This window comes from Cibotium barometz, chromosome 37 (assembly GCF_041138505.1).
Source record: "Cibotium barometz isolate CiBa-2024 chromosome 37, ASM4113850v1, whole genome shotgun sequence".
Lineage (NCBI taxonomy): Eukaryota > Viridiplantae > Streptophyta > Polypodiopsida > Cyatheales > Cibotiaceae > Cibotium > Cibotium barometz.
Genome location: NC_141082.1, coordinates 35,768,699 through 35,786,365, shown reverse-complemented (window position 1 = coordinate 35,786,365; position 17,667 = coordinate 35,768,699). Strand labels below are relative to the sequence as shown.

General features: G+C 46.6%; 1 protein-coding gene across 7 annotated transcripts in view; it reads right to left on the bottom strand.

Annotated features, from left to right (window-relative positions):
* The window catches only part of LOC147617228 (uncharacterized), a 250,714-nt gene that overhangs the window by 85,325 nt on the left and 147,722 nt on the right, over positions 1-17,667 (bottom strand). For all 7 annotated transcript variants that reach the window (XM_086776846.1, XM_086776847.1, XM_086776843.1 and 4 more), the window contains 2 exons: positions 9,271-9,999; positions 8,995-9,176 (listed from right to left, as the gene is read on the bottom strand). In XM_086776846.1, the coding sequence (XP_086632972.1) occupies positions 8,995-9,176; positions 9,271-9,999 (911 nt within the window). The remainder of the gene's footprint in view (positions 1-8,994; positions 9,177-9,270; positions 10,000-17,667) is intronic.

Sequence of the window (17,667 nt, the reverse complement as noted above, 5' to 3'; positions counted from 1 at the left end):
CTTGTGTGTGTTTGCAAGAAGAGATGCCCATGGTAATGGAAAGCCAGGTGATGTCGTCGGATTGCTCACCAAAGAGTGATAGCCATGAGTTAGGTAAGGAGGATGGAGAAGCGGTACATCATGAGGCTATGCGCATAGATTTTTCCACATGTTTTGAGAGTGTTGATACAGTAGGACGGATCGTTAGCCACTGAGCCCGAGGAGATTAGAGCTATTGCCACTGAGTTCTACAGAGACCTGCTTTCAGCGGAGCCAGCCACCACGGAGGCACGTGATGCTTGCAGGCAGACTGTGTGGGCCCATGTGCAGAGGAGGGTCACAGATCGTATGCGCACAGCTTTGGGTGAGCCCCTTTCAGAGGATGAGCTTGGTGAGGCTGTGAGGGCCCTCCCGCGTCATAGTTGCCCTGGGGAGGATGGATTCACGGCTGCCTTTTTTATGCGCTATTGGGACCTTTTGGGGCCAGGCCTCCGCAGGGGTTTTCAGCATGTTTTGGACACTGGGGTGATGCCACAGAGTTTTTCAGAGGGCTTGATCTTTCTTATCCCCAAGGGGGAGGGAGTGTCAGATGATATTCGGTAGTGGAGGCCTATTACGATCCTCAATTTTGTCTACAAGGTCCTAGCCAAGGCCTTGAGTTTGAGGATCCAGCCCTTCCTTGGGGATTTGATTCATGCTACCCAGACAGGATTTGTCAAGGAGCGCAGTATCCTTGACAACATTTTCACCTTCTGGGAGGCGACGGCCCGAGCTAGATTTCTCAGCGAGGACTTGGTCGTTATGCTTCTCGATTTTGAGAAGGCATACGATATAGAGTCGACTGGGTTTTTCTAGAGGGCACTATGCTTCGCCTGGGTTTTGAGCCAGACTGGATTCGAGGGGTGGCGGCTCTATATTCCACAGCTCGTAGCCAGGTGTTGATGGCACGAGGACGGGGGCCGAGTTTTGAGCTGACCAGATCAGTCCGTCAGGGATGCCCTCTCGCTCCATTCCTTTTTTTTTTCTTTGCAGAGGCTAAGAGCATGTATCTGACAGCAGAGGAGGTTGGTTTGAGAGGACTCCAGCTTCCAATCTGGGGTGAGGACTTGCTTGAGTCTGAGTTTGCTGATGACACGGGATTGTTTTTGCATGGCCAGGAGGCCAATCTACAGAGGGCAAAGCAATCTCTACAGGTTTTTGGTGTGGCTTCGGGAGCATTGATCAATTGGCGCAAGACAGTGGCTTTTTGGATCAGTAGCGCCCTCGCTTTGGCATGGAGCCCAGACCCGAGTTTTAGATGGATTCCTCCTGGCACAGCAATGCAGTATCTGGGATGCCAAATTGCACTTGATTTGTCACTTGAGCAGCAGATCGCCCCGCTTCTTCTGAGCATTCGGAAGAAGCTTTTATATTGGAGTACAGCTCAGCTTTCCTTGGCTGGGAGGGTGGTGGTGACAAATCAGGTGCTTTTAGCGACTATGTGGTATATCACATCTTGTTGGATTTTCTCGAGCTCTTGCATCAGCCAGGTACAGAGGCTGATCAGGAACTTTCTTTGGTCTAGGCGAGATGGTCAGCCGGCCCGGGCTAAGGTTGTTTGGGCAGTTATTACTCTTCCGCTGGCCCAAGGCGGCTTGGGCATTATAGATCCAGCTGATTAGAGTAGAGCCTTGTTGGGGAAGCTTATTGTTCGGGGGCTGCTTCCAGGCGCTGAGCCTTGGAAGGAGCTTCTTTTTCAGCGGCTGCAGGCTAGAGCTCCCCCAGGAGAAGGGGGCACTTGGGCACTAGAGATACGGTGGATCTTCACAGAGATGAGGAGGACAGGCCTCAGTAGAGGATGGGAGGACAGATTTGCCTTGAGTATCTTGCGAGCTTGGGAGTTGCTAAGATCGGGGCTTTCTCAGAGACCTCCCACTTGTGAGGAGGAGCGGGCCAGATAGCCGCTCATCTGGAGCCGCGCGGTACACACAGAGCAGGGTCATATGCTGGGTTCTTGGCCTCGTCTAGCCTGGGGACCATTGGCGGCAAGCCCAGCTCGCAGTTTTGGAGATTGGCAGGCCTTTTGCAGTCTCCCAGAGGAGATCTAGGCGGAGAGGCTGAATCATTTCAGAGGGGGGCTGATTATGAGGGATGACATTCAGGAGGCTCTCACTGAGGAGTGGTTCACACCTTTTGAGCCAGCGGCCCCACGGTGGATGGGAGCCTTTACACAGTTGGAGATCCTGATTGCTGTTAGAGCTTGCACTGAGGATGGTAGATGCCTCTACTATGAGATACAGGATGAGGGCAGACTTCAGAGAGTGGAGGCGGAGTCGCCTTTGGTTGCAGAGTGCATCTTTCAGAGGATACAGGTAGTGGTCGCCGCTTCTCGGAAGTGGCATATTGATCCACACCCTGCAGATGTGGACTCTGATTGGTGCATATGGGCATATGCTGCAGGTCCCTTGGCCCAGCTCCAGTGGGACCCTGGCGAGTACGAGTGGCATGATCCTTACGCGTCCCCTGAGGCCACAAAGATCACCTTTTTCCAGTACACTGTCCGCTTGGGGAGGCATATTTTGACTGCGAGGAGGACGGTCTCTCTAGCTACAGGGACTCTCACAGGAGTTCTTGGAGGATTTTTGGACCAGGCTCTGGGCTAGCAGACAGGCACGCAGGATCTCGGCTTTCCAGTGGCTGGTTGCCCACAGGGGCTCTGCAGTTGGCACCTGGCTTGTCTACAGTGGCCTTTCGCCGGCCTGCGTCCGATGCAACCACCCATTGGAGACACAACGACATTGCCTATGGGACTGTCCACAGGGGCAACAGATTTGGCTGAGGATTCTACACATTTTGGCCCCCCTCTCTCCAGAGGGAATGTATACGTGGGGAGCCGCTGCTTGGTCGACTTCGTTAGGGCTAGCTCTGGGATACGAGACGGAGCAGGCAAGCTAGGCCATCAGATTCATTGGGGGCCAGCCTCGCCTTGTTCCTTCACAGGACAGCCGGTTGGACACAGGAGAGAGATTTACGATGGGAGCTCCTCAACAGCCTCACCATATGGTTCACCTGGAGAGCCCGTTGTTTCAGGGCCTTTGAGGGGAGACTGGAGCCACCAGCAAAGACTGTTCGGGCTATCTGGCAGGAGTTGATTCACACCCAACGAGGCCAGTATGACCGCATCCGGGGCGACTCAGATCGAGTGATCTTGCGATGCCAAGCCTTCCACACCACTTGGCGCAGCGGTCCTTTCTATACTCTACACGCGGGTAGCCCCAGCTGGCACTACAGGCCACCTGTTTGGATTTTCCCCCCTCCTATTGTATGATATAGCCTCTCAGTTATTTATACTTTTCTGCACCTAGGGAGAGTCTTCCTAGCTGCCTTGATTGGATCTCTGCTCTGCCTTCTTATGAGCAAGAGAGGGTTTGTAGCCCATTGGGCTTTTTTCTTTTTACAACTAATGAAAGAATCTTTTAATGGAAAAAAAAAAAGGAAGTTAGGCTAAATAGATGTTGAATTAAGTGGATGTTGACTAGTTCAGTGCTGATAGGATCAGTGCTAACTAAGGGAAGAAGAGGAAGTCCAGTGCTGAAAAGTTCAGTGTTGACTGGAGGAAGATTCAAGCACAAGAGCTGTCAGAATCAATGCAGACTGAAGCAGTGCTGACAGATATAGCGCTGACAGATACACATCTGAGTGAAGAAGGAAGAGTAGTGCTCAGTACTATCTGAATCAAAATAAACTTTAGGGAAGAAGAGTCAGAATAGGAGTTGACAAATGGGAGGTTGGTCAGGTCAAGAGTTGTCAGATATGAGTCTATTTGAGTTAGGTACAGTTAGATTGTGAGCTAGTCAATACTGAAGTGTCACGATCAATGCCAACTGAATCGATGTTTATAGAAACAAAGCTGACTGAAAACAAAAGTGATAGGATATAGAGCTCGTGTTGTCTAAACCATACCCGACTAATAGAGACAAAGGAACCAAGTTTACAGAGTAAGAACGGACTAAATCAGTGCTGAGTGGAAGAGGGAGTGAACGAATGGAGCCGAAAGGATGAGAGTTGAAGTAGAAGGAATTTAGATCAGTGCTCATTGAACCCAGGTTGATTGAACCAGTAGAACCTGTATCTGCAGACTGAATCAGAACTATTTGAAGCAAAGGGTGTTAAGATCTTAAAACGTCAAAAGCAAGATCAATCTGAATATCTTGGATATGGGTTAGTCAATCCTAAGAGATGGGGAAATCCTCTGTCAAGGGCACATTGTGCGCCATGCATCAAAAGAAGATCGGGTTAATATTTCCGAACCAGGACGTGGCGGTGGATGGCAACGTGAACGAATCTACAGACGTCCGGGGGGGGGGGGGGGGGGCTGGGAAGAGTTCTCTTTTGTTTTTAACAGCCCGCCCGCCGGTCCCAACTTCGAAGCTCCCACCAAAGAAAAACCTCTATAGAGATCACTCCCTCACGCTCACTAAGGATTGATTCATCCAGTATCCGAGCTACCTAGGTGTTCACATGTTCCATGCCATAGGGATTGTGATTGGCCAAATACATGTTTAATGAGACTCCCCCGTTCGGGATTGATCACAATCTTGTCTTACACTTAAGCAATTAACACAATTAAACAAATTGAAAACGGCACGAGCTGAAAATTGAAATCACTTGCACACTGCACTAGGGCCGGGAAGGGCTGACTCCCCTTGTAATAGATTGTATTATCAAGGTTCCTCTTACAAGCTTCCCGGTCATTCACATGCCAAACTGTCTATAGGCATTCATGTAAATGAAAACAACATTGCAAACATGGTTGTTGATGCGGTTGATTACTTCCATAGCTTCTATTTGATTTCCGAGTCGCACTCCTTGATCTCTCATAGCTAATCAAATGCAACTATGCTCCATTGGCATCCATACACAAACATTGTGTGTGCCAAGACCAAGACAGGACCATAATGACTAGTATTCGGATCTTGAGTAAGTGAAAGAGAGCTTAAATGAGATCTTACCGCAATTCTGCTTCTCGCCTTTCAGTACAACCATCGTAATTCTCCTTCTTGTCTTTGATTGATGTCCACGCTTCCACGGGTCGATTTCTACTCCCAGCTGAAATTAGGGTTTCTGTAAATTAGGTTTTTCAGGAGGTATTCAAACTCCAAAATTAGGGCTTTTGGGTGCAATGGATGGCCTAAGCAGAGGGCTATAGATTTACTATAGTTGCCCCAAAAATAGGGTTTTTGATAAAATTAGGGTTTCTATAAATTAGGGTTTACAAAAAATTTGCAAACAACATAATATTTAGGAGGCCCCATATTCATGAATAGAAGAGGAATTTTGCAAATTGGTGATCATATGGAGACTATATAAGTAGAAGACAAGATTTCTCAAGCTTTCAGGGCTATGGGAATCATGAAAAAGAAGTAAATCATCTTTTCTATAAGTGTGTGTCCAAAAATGAAAAAAGAAGCCCCCATATGGTTGGTGCCCACTTGTAGAGACAGGAGAGAGAAGGAAGATAACTTTTCCCAACATGTAGAGGATGAGTGGAGGGTGCCTATTGGGCCACCCGTCCAAACCATCCCTCCTCTTGGCATGTGGGAGGCCGCCTAAAGCTCATAACCTGCAGAAAAGGGCGCTTGAATATATGCTTGGCCGACCGGGAGTGGAAACTCGTCCAACCTCTTTATAAATTGTCCGCCTGAACTTTAATAAAGTGTGGACCTACAAAAGAGAAACAATTGTCATTTGGTCAAAAAATGAGGAACATAGAGTAAAGGAGTATACTTACCACCTGTCTACATCCCACAAGCGAGGTCAGAAGACAATTTCACTCGCACGGTTCACAAGAGGGCGTCCCCAACTCATGAACTACATGCACAATTCACGCATGCAACAAAACAATTCATGCGAAAACAGGTTAAAAACCTTACACGCATAGATGCAATGCAAGAATGCACCATGGTGCAGTTTCCCATTTCATTTAGCTAGTAACCCATGGTACCATATTCTGGATATGGGCACGGATCAATATCCCCAGCCTACATAACCAGCCTATTGGCTCTTGGTGTTGACAACAAGTCCTCGACGATGCCAGACCATCTCATGGAACTCGTCTATAAGCCTGAAGCGCAGAGAATGCCCCAATATTGACATCCCCCCCCTGCTTCTAAACACTTGACCGCAGCTGAAATGCTTCCAGGTATGCTCAAAGGAGCTGCAGATACTCCTGAAAGTAAGCTTCATCCATCCACTTTGCATCCATGGGAGAATAATTCTCAAATTTCACAAGATAGTGTCTTTGTAGCTTGCCACTTGCAAGTATACGCTCTTTATGAAAGACAATTTGTTCGGGTTGCAAAACCTCTTCCACCTCATCCACTTCCGGTGGATCCTCTAGGATTGGTTCCATAGGTGGAGGTCCCACATACTTGCGCAAGAGGCTCACATGGAATGCATTTTATATCTTCTAATGATCTGGTAGATCAAGCCGGAAAGCCGCATCATTTATCTTTTTGATCACTTTGAAGGGTCCATAATACCTGGTAGAGAGATTAGGGCATGCTACCTCCTTATCAGGTCTCTTACTAAGCCTGGCTTTCTCAAATTTCAGCAATACCAAATCATTTTCTTTGATATCCAATTGCCTTCTATGCTTTACTTGAGAACGTTCAATGGTTGTCCGAACCTATGCATAGGCAATACCAAGGTCCCTTACGTACTCATTGGCAGCAAAAATTTCATCCTTAGTGCATAGGATGGGTGGCAATACCACTTTGATGAGATCTGCGAGAGGTTTCAATGTCTATTCCATGAGGGATTTGGCCAACTTTCTAAGGTGATTGAATTCTGAACCAGCATTGCCTAGGACTCTTCCTGCTCGAGCTTCGTAAACACAAGGACACTTTCTTGAGAGAGCTTTGGCCCCAGCCACCCCGACCCCTCCCTCACCAGCCAACCATCACCAGCTTCTTCCGAACCTAGGAGGACACCCATACATTGGATCACATGGATCTACCTCGGGTTGCTATGGATCCACCTCACCCAAGAGGAGTTACCTCAGACTAGGCCTCCGCATTCCAGCGTGCCCGACGCCCTTAGCCTCCAAGCGTTGGCCACGATCCCCTCATCAACTCCGGATCCAGGACACGCTTTATCACCATCGAGCTACCTATCCACATGATGTAGCTGAGGGAGATCTCGCGGCTATATTTATAAGCCCCATGCTTGATATGTTTGGAGACTGGTAAACCATCTATTGGGAGCTAATGCTCTTCTCATGTTTCATGCTCCTGGTATTCCATGATGGGATTTCCATGGACAGTTTTGTATCCATCTTCGGAGATGGTTTTGATTTGTTCTATTTTATTGTCCATTCCATGATGAGACACGCCATGGACATTACTGTATCACTTTGGTCTCATAGGCCCATTGGGTCTTTAGTACATGCTTAATATATCTTGCTTTCTTTCTTTCTCTCTCTCCTGTTTTTTGCCTGCATTTCCTACACATTAGGGTTAAGCCTAACCCAACAAACGTAGCAATGATCCTTCTTTATGCATGTAAATGATAGATTCACATGTATGGTATTTTGACAATGGTGCTAGAAAGCACATCACATCACAACGCCAGTTGTTTACTTCATTGGGAGATGCCCACAAGGATTCTCGTCATGCATCTAGGCATCATGGTGATTATGCTCTTATGAGCATCTTGTGCGATGAAGAAGAGCCAATTTCATTTGATGAAGCACAAGAGGATCAAAATTGGATGCACGCCATGCAACAAGAATATGATTCCATTTTGAAGAATGGCACTTGGGATCTAGTGGACTTGTCTTTTGGCAAAAAGGCTATTGGCACAAAGTGGGTCTAAAAGATCAAAAGGGAGTCTGATGGTAGCATTGATAACTACAGAGCTAGACTAGTGGCAAAGGGCCATGCAAAGCAAAAAGGCATAGATTATGAGGCCGCCTTTGCTCCCACTTCACACATGACTACCGTCAGGGGTGTTATTTTATAGACATCTTTGTCATGGGTGGTGTGTGAACACTCTAGGACCGATAGGGGCACTTCTCTCATTGGGAGGTTTTTTCGCCGTGGAGAAGAACACACTCTATCTCACTTTTGGGGCTGTGTGTGTGTGAAGTGACTTTTGTACTTTAGGTCGCTCTCACTTATCATCTCCAGTTGCATTGTGGTACACCCAATGATCATCAATTATTGTGCCTCTTTGCTCCAACTGCTTCACTATGTGTGTTTGTGTGTGTTGTGCATTGCTGCAAACCCTAAACACCATTTGTATGCAGGTTATATTGTACTCATATCAAATTCAGCCGAGAGGTTGCAGAGGCAATTGGGTGCACTTCTGACATTCTGTGAGGAGAGAAATCGTCCAGTGAATCTTAACAGACCAAGAGGAAATGTTCTTTAACATGTCGCATCAGGTAGCCACACTAGACATACATTTCACAAGCAAGGCAGACCAAGACAAGATGCTATTTCACATGTCGCATCAGGTAGCCACTAGACATGCATTTTCATTCACAAGGCAGTTGAGATCCTCACCTCTTATGTATACTCGTGAGTCACCTTCACTGGGCCTTTTTTCACCCCACGCCCGGTGGCAAAGGCATGGATGGCTAAGAGGATATGGAGCCCTAGTCCACCCGCTAGAGAGGCAATGTTTCCAGGCCCACTTCCAGAACCAAGTACGAAGAGCTGACTTTTTGACACATTGGTCAGACCTGCCATGATGAATGGAGTTTCTTTTTCAGGACCAGGCTTCGGAGAGGAGGATTTGTGGAGGATAGAGAGTTTGCATGTTATGACACTTGAAGTCAACAGTGTACTACAAAAGAGAGAAAGGAGATCCTTTGAGAACATCTTTATTGTAATAAGTACTACAGGCATCATCTATGTTATAAGTACTACAGGAGAGCATTAAGCATTGTCCAAAGCATGTCCTTAAAAAGCTTTACCAAATAACCTAGGTGCCCCGCTACATACAGTAAAAAGACTCAGGTAAAAAACAAACCTTGCAGGGAATGCTCCAAGGTATGCTATTATTCCAGCAGCAATCAGGACATCACCGATCAGGTTTCCATATTGGTTTCCTAATTCCTTGGCTGCAGCCATCCAGCGAGATCTCTCACCACCAAGGCCTCCAATAAGCTGCTCTGCTCTCTCAAGCTTTATAGTACACATCTTCACATCATGCTGGGAGCCGGAAAAAGAAAAAAGGTTATGTGGTTGGAGAGAACCCAAGCACAACCAGATTCCTTGTATTCTTCTGAAGGCATAGAATCAATACCTGGAGATTCTCTTTCTTCAGCATGATTGCTTCAAGTTCCGCTTCTAGCCTTGCAAGTTTCTCGAGAATAACTTTCAATTCTTCTTGTTTCGCTCTCAAACCTTCCATGACTTGCTGATACTTCTCTTCTGCAGCTTTGAGTTTCTGCCTTTTCGGAGCAACAAATTTTGCCACAACATCATACTTGTCCATGGCAATAATCCATTTGCATAGCCCCTCGGCTGCGGCGGAGGCATTGGCTGCTCTCTCTGGAGTGAAATCAGCATTACTGATATAGTTCTGACGTACTTTTACCATGATCTTAGGATCTATGTTATCTTTATCATAATCTTTTAAATTCAGAAGGAAATCACGATTGTTCAGCAACGTCACTGAGGGTTTCCAATAGTCCAGCACAAAGCCACCTTTACCATCAGGTTGCTTTGCTGGTTTCACATCTAGGACTACACAGACGGCCTCCATCACCAGCTTCACAGCTGCAGGAGGGTTTGCCAACTTCTTCACATAGTTGATATCATTGGCTGAAAGGGTATCCAGAGCTGCTAATGCTTCTTCAAGAACAGGCATAGCACTTGCTAATGCAGCTTCGCATTCATCTCTTATAAGTTTTGCTTCGGCCGCCTGTTTACTGGCTTCTGCCTCGTCACGCTGTACAATGGACTTTTTTGGTTCAACTACCTCCTTTTTTTCCCGTTCCACTTTAACCATGAGCTTTTCTACCTCCTCCACCTAAATAATTGTATACCCAGATGCAAAACAAATCAGAAAGTACAAAGCTGTCACAATGTACAATATGTTGGTAGCATCAAGTGAGACAAATGAACCACACTGCAGATGTATCCTCTTTGAGCCTTTTGGAGGAGAGAGAAAGAAAGAGAGATATGTTAACGACTTCAAAAAATGCAAAGGGTCTATGAGACCAGAAAAATAGTACAATGTATCATGATGAATACTTAACCATGGAAAAAGAAAAAAACCGTACGAAACTAGCTACATAAGCTAAAGTATCCATGTGATGCAACATGATAACAATGTGTGGTCATACAATGATACCATCCTGCTCTAGAATACAATGCAAAGCAGCTATAACATCTTCCCCCTTGTGACAAGGGGCGCCAGAGGCATTAGGCACACTGGAATGCAAAGGCCTAGTCCCCTCTCGGGGGAGGTGGGTCCTTTTTTTTTCCCCAGAAAAAGATCCTTCAATTAGTTAAGAAAACAGCCACAAAGGGCTAAGTACAACCACGAAGGGCTAAATACAAACTCGCCTCATATATGGGTGGGAAACAAGTGATCATAAGGGGAAGAGATGCTTCTCCTCCGGCTGGCTATTCTATGAGGAGAAGGCTATCTCATACAGGGGGAAGGGGGGAAGGGGCAGGGAAACACACAGGTGGTCTGTAATGCCAAATGGGGTCACCGCCTCTATCTGTGAGGAAAGGGCCAGGCCTCCAAAGTCTCAAGAAGGCTTCCCGCCGCTTCCGCATGCGGTCAGAACCTCTCCCTGTAACTTCCCCCACTGACCGTGGAGGGATCCCAAAGACAATGTCGCTGAGACTCCTAATGGTGGCCACACCGCGCCCAAGCCGCTAACCAACCTCCTACTGGCAACCAAGTACCAACCGCCAAACTCCTGTGTGCCATCAGCCAAAGAAAGAGTGTGATCTTTCTAGGCCGAAAGCTGTCCCAAAGCCTCTTCCAGAAATCCGAAAGGAAATGCTGTGATAGGCCCTATGACTGCCAATGTGCTGCTGCTGCCAGTGTGCCATCTATGTCAGGCATCTAGATCTTGTGGCCTAGATAAGGGCCCAAACCGCTCTCTCAAGAGACAATGGAACCTCCCTCGAATCTCATAATATACGGTGCACCTGCATATGAAGTGCTCTGACTCGATCCAGTCTATCTCCTGTATGGTCGGCTCCTCCTGCTCATATACAAATGCCTACTCGCTCCGAGTCCTTGTGTCAAAGTTGCCTAAAGAGAACTTCGCCCAAGCATGAGAACTCAATGATGTTTACATGGAGGGGATAAAACTGCTCTCCCTCCTCTAGAATAGCATATGAGGACTTCCTAGGTGGAAAGTAAAATGCTGCAAAGTGTATACATCTCTCCGGTACCCACCCACATAAAGCGTCCCTCTGTGTCCTTGCAAACTATGGTGATCATGGGCTATAGATGTGTCCTGAAAGTACCTGCTACTCCGCCAAACCCGCGTACCCCAACACATCCTCTCGGTAGGTAGATGCCCACTCATAGCCTGAAATGCATGGTGTCCCCCAATGTCAAACCATGGTGTCCCATTGCAGTTCCAAACTGCCAAATCTAGGCCTCTTGCACCTTGGGCATGTTCGCCTAGGTATATCTTCTCCCCTCGAAGAGCTATCCATGTGTCCATGAAGGCCTCTTGGCTAGCAAGGTCCAAGAATTTCAGGATGAAGGGGCGCTCCCATGAGGTGTCTTGTCCACACGCCATGTGTCCACATAGGGAGTCCCTTCCACTTTGAATTTCTTGCATAGGGCTAGAGCGTCTACCTTGGGGGATTCCCCCTTCTTTAGTCCTATCACCCTCACATGAAGAGCAGGGACCTTCCTCCTCTTCTCCTTTTCCAAGGTATCATGTATGATGGGGGTGGATGTGGGGTGTTTTCTCACCACTTCTATCCATTCTTTCTTCTTTGTGGCCACTAAACCTTCATGCAGTTTGTTTTTTAGGCTTTCAACCTTCGAGGCAAGGGAGGGATTAATTTTCCCTTCTTCTTTCATCTATGCTTTGCATACATGTAGATCCTCCTTGAGGTCTTCAACTTGTGCTTTCCATTTTCCCACTTTGGTCACATGCGATTCCTTGAGCTCTTTAATTTCCCCATCCTGTGTATCTTCCTCGCATATCAGGATGTCCCTGATAACTTTCAGCCCGTCTGTTGCCCATCTGCCTAGGGTGCGCTTCTCTGGCTTCTCCGAGCTTGCGAGCACGTGTTTCTCCATCCTGTTGCAATGATTGCATTCAGTAATGCAGGGCCTCCCATTTCCGGGATCTCTTCATCTTGGTGGAAGAGAGAGAGACATGTATAAGCATCTACTAAAGACCCAATGAGCCTATAAGACCAAAATGATAAAATATAATGTCCATGGCATATCTCATCATGGAACATAAAATAAAATGAGTAGAACAAAACAAAACTATCTCACTAGAGTAATACAAAACTCTCCATGGAAATCTCATCATGGAATACTAGGAACAAGGAACATGAAACATGAGAAGAGCATCAGTCCCCCAATAGATGGTATAACACTCTCTGAAATATCCAGCATGCGGCTAATGCGTATGGTGGGCGAGAGATCTCCCTCCACTATGTCATGTGGAAAGGTAGCACAATGGCGATGGAGCATGTCCTAGATCTGAAGCTAATGATCCAATCGTGGCTGATGTCCGGAGGGTGGGGGCACCAAGCAGATTGGAATGTCAAAGCCTAGTTTTCGAGGTACCTCCTCTCTTGCACGGTGGGTCTACAACAACGCAAGGTGGGTCCAGGACTCTAGGAGATCCAGTGATGGGTGTCCTCCTCCTCCTAGTTCTGAAAGAAACTGGTGATGTATAACTAGCATAGTCACAAGAAGCGTTTCGAGCTTTTTTAGCTATTGTTTCAAAAGGTTTCGTCTCTCGGCTAAGAAACTGCCAAGTTTCGAAAAATCAATAATTTCATATAGTATAAATACTTAAAGAACTTATAGTAGCCATCTAAAAACAGATTGTAATGATGAAAAGATGGTGTCTTCTCACACATCTCGAGGAACCATCCTTATTTTGGTGAGGCATTACGAGAGAGAGAGAGAGAGAGAGAGAGAGAGAGAGAGCAAGAGAGAGAGAAATGAAATGAAATGAAATGTTATATTAACGTCTTCAAAAGGCCATAATGACCTATGGGACCAAAAAGTTACATCATGGTGGATCTGATACAATGTCTGGATAAAAAACCAGAAAATTAAAAATAAAGATGATACTACTGGCACCTGGAAAATGAAACTGGAACTGGAAGGTAAACAGAAACCCTTATAGGGTGTGAATATAGTGAGGGGGGGGGGGGGGGGTACGCTATGGAGGTGAGTGGAGTACAGTGAGGGGATACAATATCATGTGGGACGGGGGGGTACACTATGGAGGTGCCTCCATCTCATAATATGTGCCGCATCGGACGCTGACGGATCTCCTCAATATCCTCTGTGGTCAGCACCCTGACTGGGTGTCCCGCATGTCGCAAGAATAATCCGAATCCGCCGCTGCAACCTCCGTCTATGTTGGGATGCCCTCCTCCGTAGTCGTGGGCATCTGGACCACCCAAGCTCAATCGCACGATCAATCAGTGTACCGCTGGTGTGGGCGGTATTTTTCGGATATGCGGATCAGATTCCCTTGGCTGGATCGTAGTTTTACAAGGTGTTTGCACAACCTCACTTCCGTCAATCATTGCGTCAACTTCTCAAATTACACCATGGTTGCAGAGAGAGCTTGCAAGTTGTGAGAGCTATGTGCGAGAGAAAACGGAGAGCGAGAAAGCAGAGAACTTTGTGAAAGCACTTGGTGAGAATGAGAAACGTGTTTATGTAAGTTCCCTCCCTGAAAAAGTTCACGACAATGGACAAAAAATTGAGGTATGGATTCATGAATCATGGATTCAAGGAGCACAAATCAAGGTGATACATGGCAGCTAAGAGAAATAGAGTGCATGCCACCCCACGATTCAATACTAATTACCCAATGGCTTTACACATTACCCAATGCTCTCCCTTTGAGGGTTCTTGAATATAAGATTTGATAATGGTTTCACAAAAAAAAACAAGTAACAATGAAAGAGAGGTAGGCATGGTCAGCTTCAAGAGGGGTGGTGGATAGAGAAGACAGAAAGGTGGTGTGCCAAAGCGGAAGATCCCATCAAGTATTCCATGGTGCTGATATCTCTTAAGGTAAGGAGGTGAGGGCATCGGAGGAGGGCCATCGGGACAACCTGTTATAGATAACACAACATCGACAGCTCCTAGCTCTAGGAAACGTCTCCCATGTACCATGACCTCCTCGCGGTCCTTGGATGATCTCTATAACCCCATGTCAGTGATGTCCAACTCCTGTAGTTTGATAGGGTCATCCACATCAAGTAGCGGCACCCGGCCACTCCCTGTTCTTGCGTTGAAGTCCCCGAGAAGAACCACCTGCAGCTTGCAGCTGTGAGAACTCCATAATATCCCCAAGTTGAGAGAGAAAGATAGAAAATTATATTCACGCCTTCAAAAGACCCAAAGGGTCTATGAAACCAAAATAATGTATACTAGTGTCCATGAAATCTCCTCATTGATGAAATAAGAAAAAGCAACAGTGAGCTAAAACTGAAAATTGAAAGCTGAGATCTCAAACTCTGAGATTATACAAGACGAAAAATCTAGATCCTACTATGCCAAGTGAGAGAAAAGACAGAAAGAAAGAAAGTTGTATTAACATCTTCAAAAGGCCAAAATGACCTATGAGACCAAAATGTTACATCATGTCCATGGAATACATCATCATGGTACTGAAAGTAAAACTAAAAGAAAATATACGTGAAAAAAACAAAGAGTCTCAAGCTCTGACATCAGCCAAGAATATCTCGCATAAGGTGCTGCAACATGGTATCCAGTGTACTGAGGCTGAGAGAAAGAAAGAAAGAAAGTTGTATTAACGTCTTCAAAAGGCCAAAATGACCTATGAGACCAAAAGGTTACATCATATCCATGAGGTACATAATCCTGGGTACAAAAGAGTAATAAAGAAAGATAACAAAAATCTAGAACTTTAAAATCTGATCTAGGTACATGAGCAGAGAGCTCTCATATCACCCTAATACATCCCTCATGGGCCGCTGTGACATGGTGCTCAAGGTGGTAAAACTGAGCTGGCACGAGAAGGTCCTACGATGATGGGAGATGATGGCCCGGATCTTCCTGTGGTGGCGTGGCCGTGGGCGAGGGCCATGGGGTCTGGGGCGTCGAGCTCTACATAACTCAGTGGTGGCTCTGTCGAGTGTCACATCTCTCGGCCGAGCTCCTACACTAGCTTGTGGTCTGGGTATGATGGGTGGATCGGCCCTGGAAAGAAAGAAAGATTTTATTAATGTCTTCTAAAGGCCTATGAGACAAAACCTATGTACATCATCATGATGTCTCAATGGACATCAAATGGATACAAAAGAAAAAAAAAGTACAAAGTACTGTATAATGTGGACATAAATCTCATACAGGGATCTGGTTAACTACTATGGGGTGGGTGGCAAAGAGGGGGGGTAAATACATCCAATAAAGCATCTAGCTCCAACCGGTGCCAATGACTAGGTGTAGGATGTCATACATCGGGTTAGGGGCAAGATATCTCCCAATCTGGGGTCTGTCCTCTCTGCTATGTCTCCTCAAGATCTCATCACTCTGTGTCTGGTGGAGACCTAGGGGGCAAGGGCCAGGTGGGCGGGGGCATCTCCTAGATCGTAGCTCTCTTGCTCGGGCTGATGTCACTCCTCTGGTAGTATAGTGCGTCTCCGAGTGACCCGGGTTTGGACCGAAGGAGCTGTGGAGGATGTCCCACCACTGAGTGGCTGGAAGAAGGTAGTGATCCGTGTCTGAGATGTAGTATCCCTCTACTATGGGAGCTTCTTTAATAGCCGCTCTCTATGATGTCGTAACTCCATCAAAAATCCCCCCAAGCATCTCTAATGATGAAACTGCTCAACTCTGCTGAGTGGACCAAATCCCTCCCTCAAGAGACAGTGGTATCTCCTCCGAATCTCATAGTATACTGGGCAATGACAAACATAATGCTCCTCTGTCTCCACCTCTATGTGGCACAATCTGCAGATACGTGTCTCCCTCAGGGCTCCTGTAGCTCTCCCTGCCTCTATCTCTAGAGTGTGTGACGATACCCAAAGCTGCCCAATAGTAGTGCGCATTGCATAAGACATATATACATCCATGTAACCCGGTCTCTGCACAAACCCATCCTCTGTGAGTTGTATAAGAAATGATCGTGGTAGTGATGCCTCTTCACAGGAAGAGGCTGTGGAGGATCAATCCATGTATGACGTGTGTATAGCTGTATCAAATCCCGATGTATCAATCGGTTCCTCTCCACACAGGAGAGTCTCATAGTCTCATGGTCCTTATCATACTGAAACAGAGGGAGTCTATCCATACTCATCCCATGTAGTGAAAACCACTGTAAAACCTTTGCATACCATGACTGTCGCCCTGATGCTGCTACTCGTCCCCATGACTCTAGGGCCTGTCTCGGTAATCTATCTGGGGGCATGTGCCTAACCCATTGAATAAATGTCAGTCTGAAAGAGTGCCTCCACTTGCATGGGCCAAGATGCAAACTCTGCCAAAACTATCTCATCTGGCGTCGAGGTTTTACTATGAATCGTCCGTGAGAACATAAGTATTTGTGGCCGCTCTAAACCTCGCCAGCCGCTCACTGATAGTCCTAGAGCCCAGATAGGGGATGCATACATCAAGGCTGGTGTGACCATGGTATCAAAAAGCCATCCCTTTGTACGGGGTTCTTGAAAATGCGCCTAGTGACATTGCCTCTCAAGTAAAGCTAAAGCTACATACCCTCTGACTACCGTGTCCTGAACTGCCTGTCTCATGGAGAACCTCCCCGCCAGGCTAGTAAAGGTGACACCCAAATATACATACGAAGTCACTACATCCACACGTCTGTCCTGGTGTATGATATGGGTGGTCTCTCTCCCCTGCTTCATGGTATTGAAAATCATAACCTTGGTTTTACTAAATTGACCGTCAGGCCCCTCTGATTACAAAACTCTCCCAAGGCATCCATGTGCCGTTGTAACCCCTGCTGTGTATCCGAGACAAGTACTATATCGTCTGTCTAAAGCATCAATGCTACATATAGATCTGCCAAAGATGATCAACTCCCCCCCCTCCCTCTGTCCACAAAATCTGCTAGCTCATCAATGTATAATCCAAACAGGTGGGAGATAATGGACATCCTTGCTTAACACCAATAGTGCTAGCAATCTCCTCTGATAATCCACCCACACCAATAGTGCTAGCAATCTCCTCTGATAATCCACCCAAGCATCACACACGACCCAGAACTCTCTCATACAAAGCAATAATCCCCCATATCATCTCTGATGGTACCCAAGGTGTCTCCAATCTCTGCATAAGTCTATCGGGCGAGGCACTGTCTCAAATGCCTTGTGGAAATCCACAAAGCAGCAATATAATCTACGTCTTTGTGCCGTCGCCTCATCTATGAGGCTCCAAAGTGTGAAGATATGATCAAGAGTGGAGTGGTTTCGGCGGAAACCAGCCTACCCAGTAGCTCTAAATCTAGAGATCTCTGCCAATTTA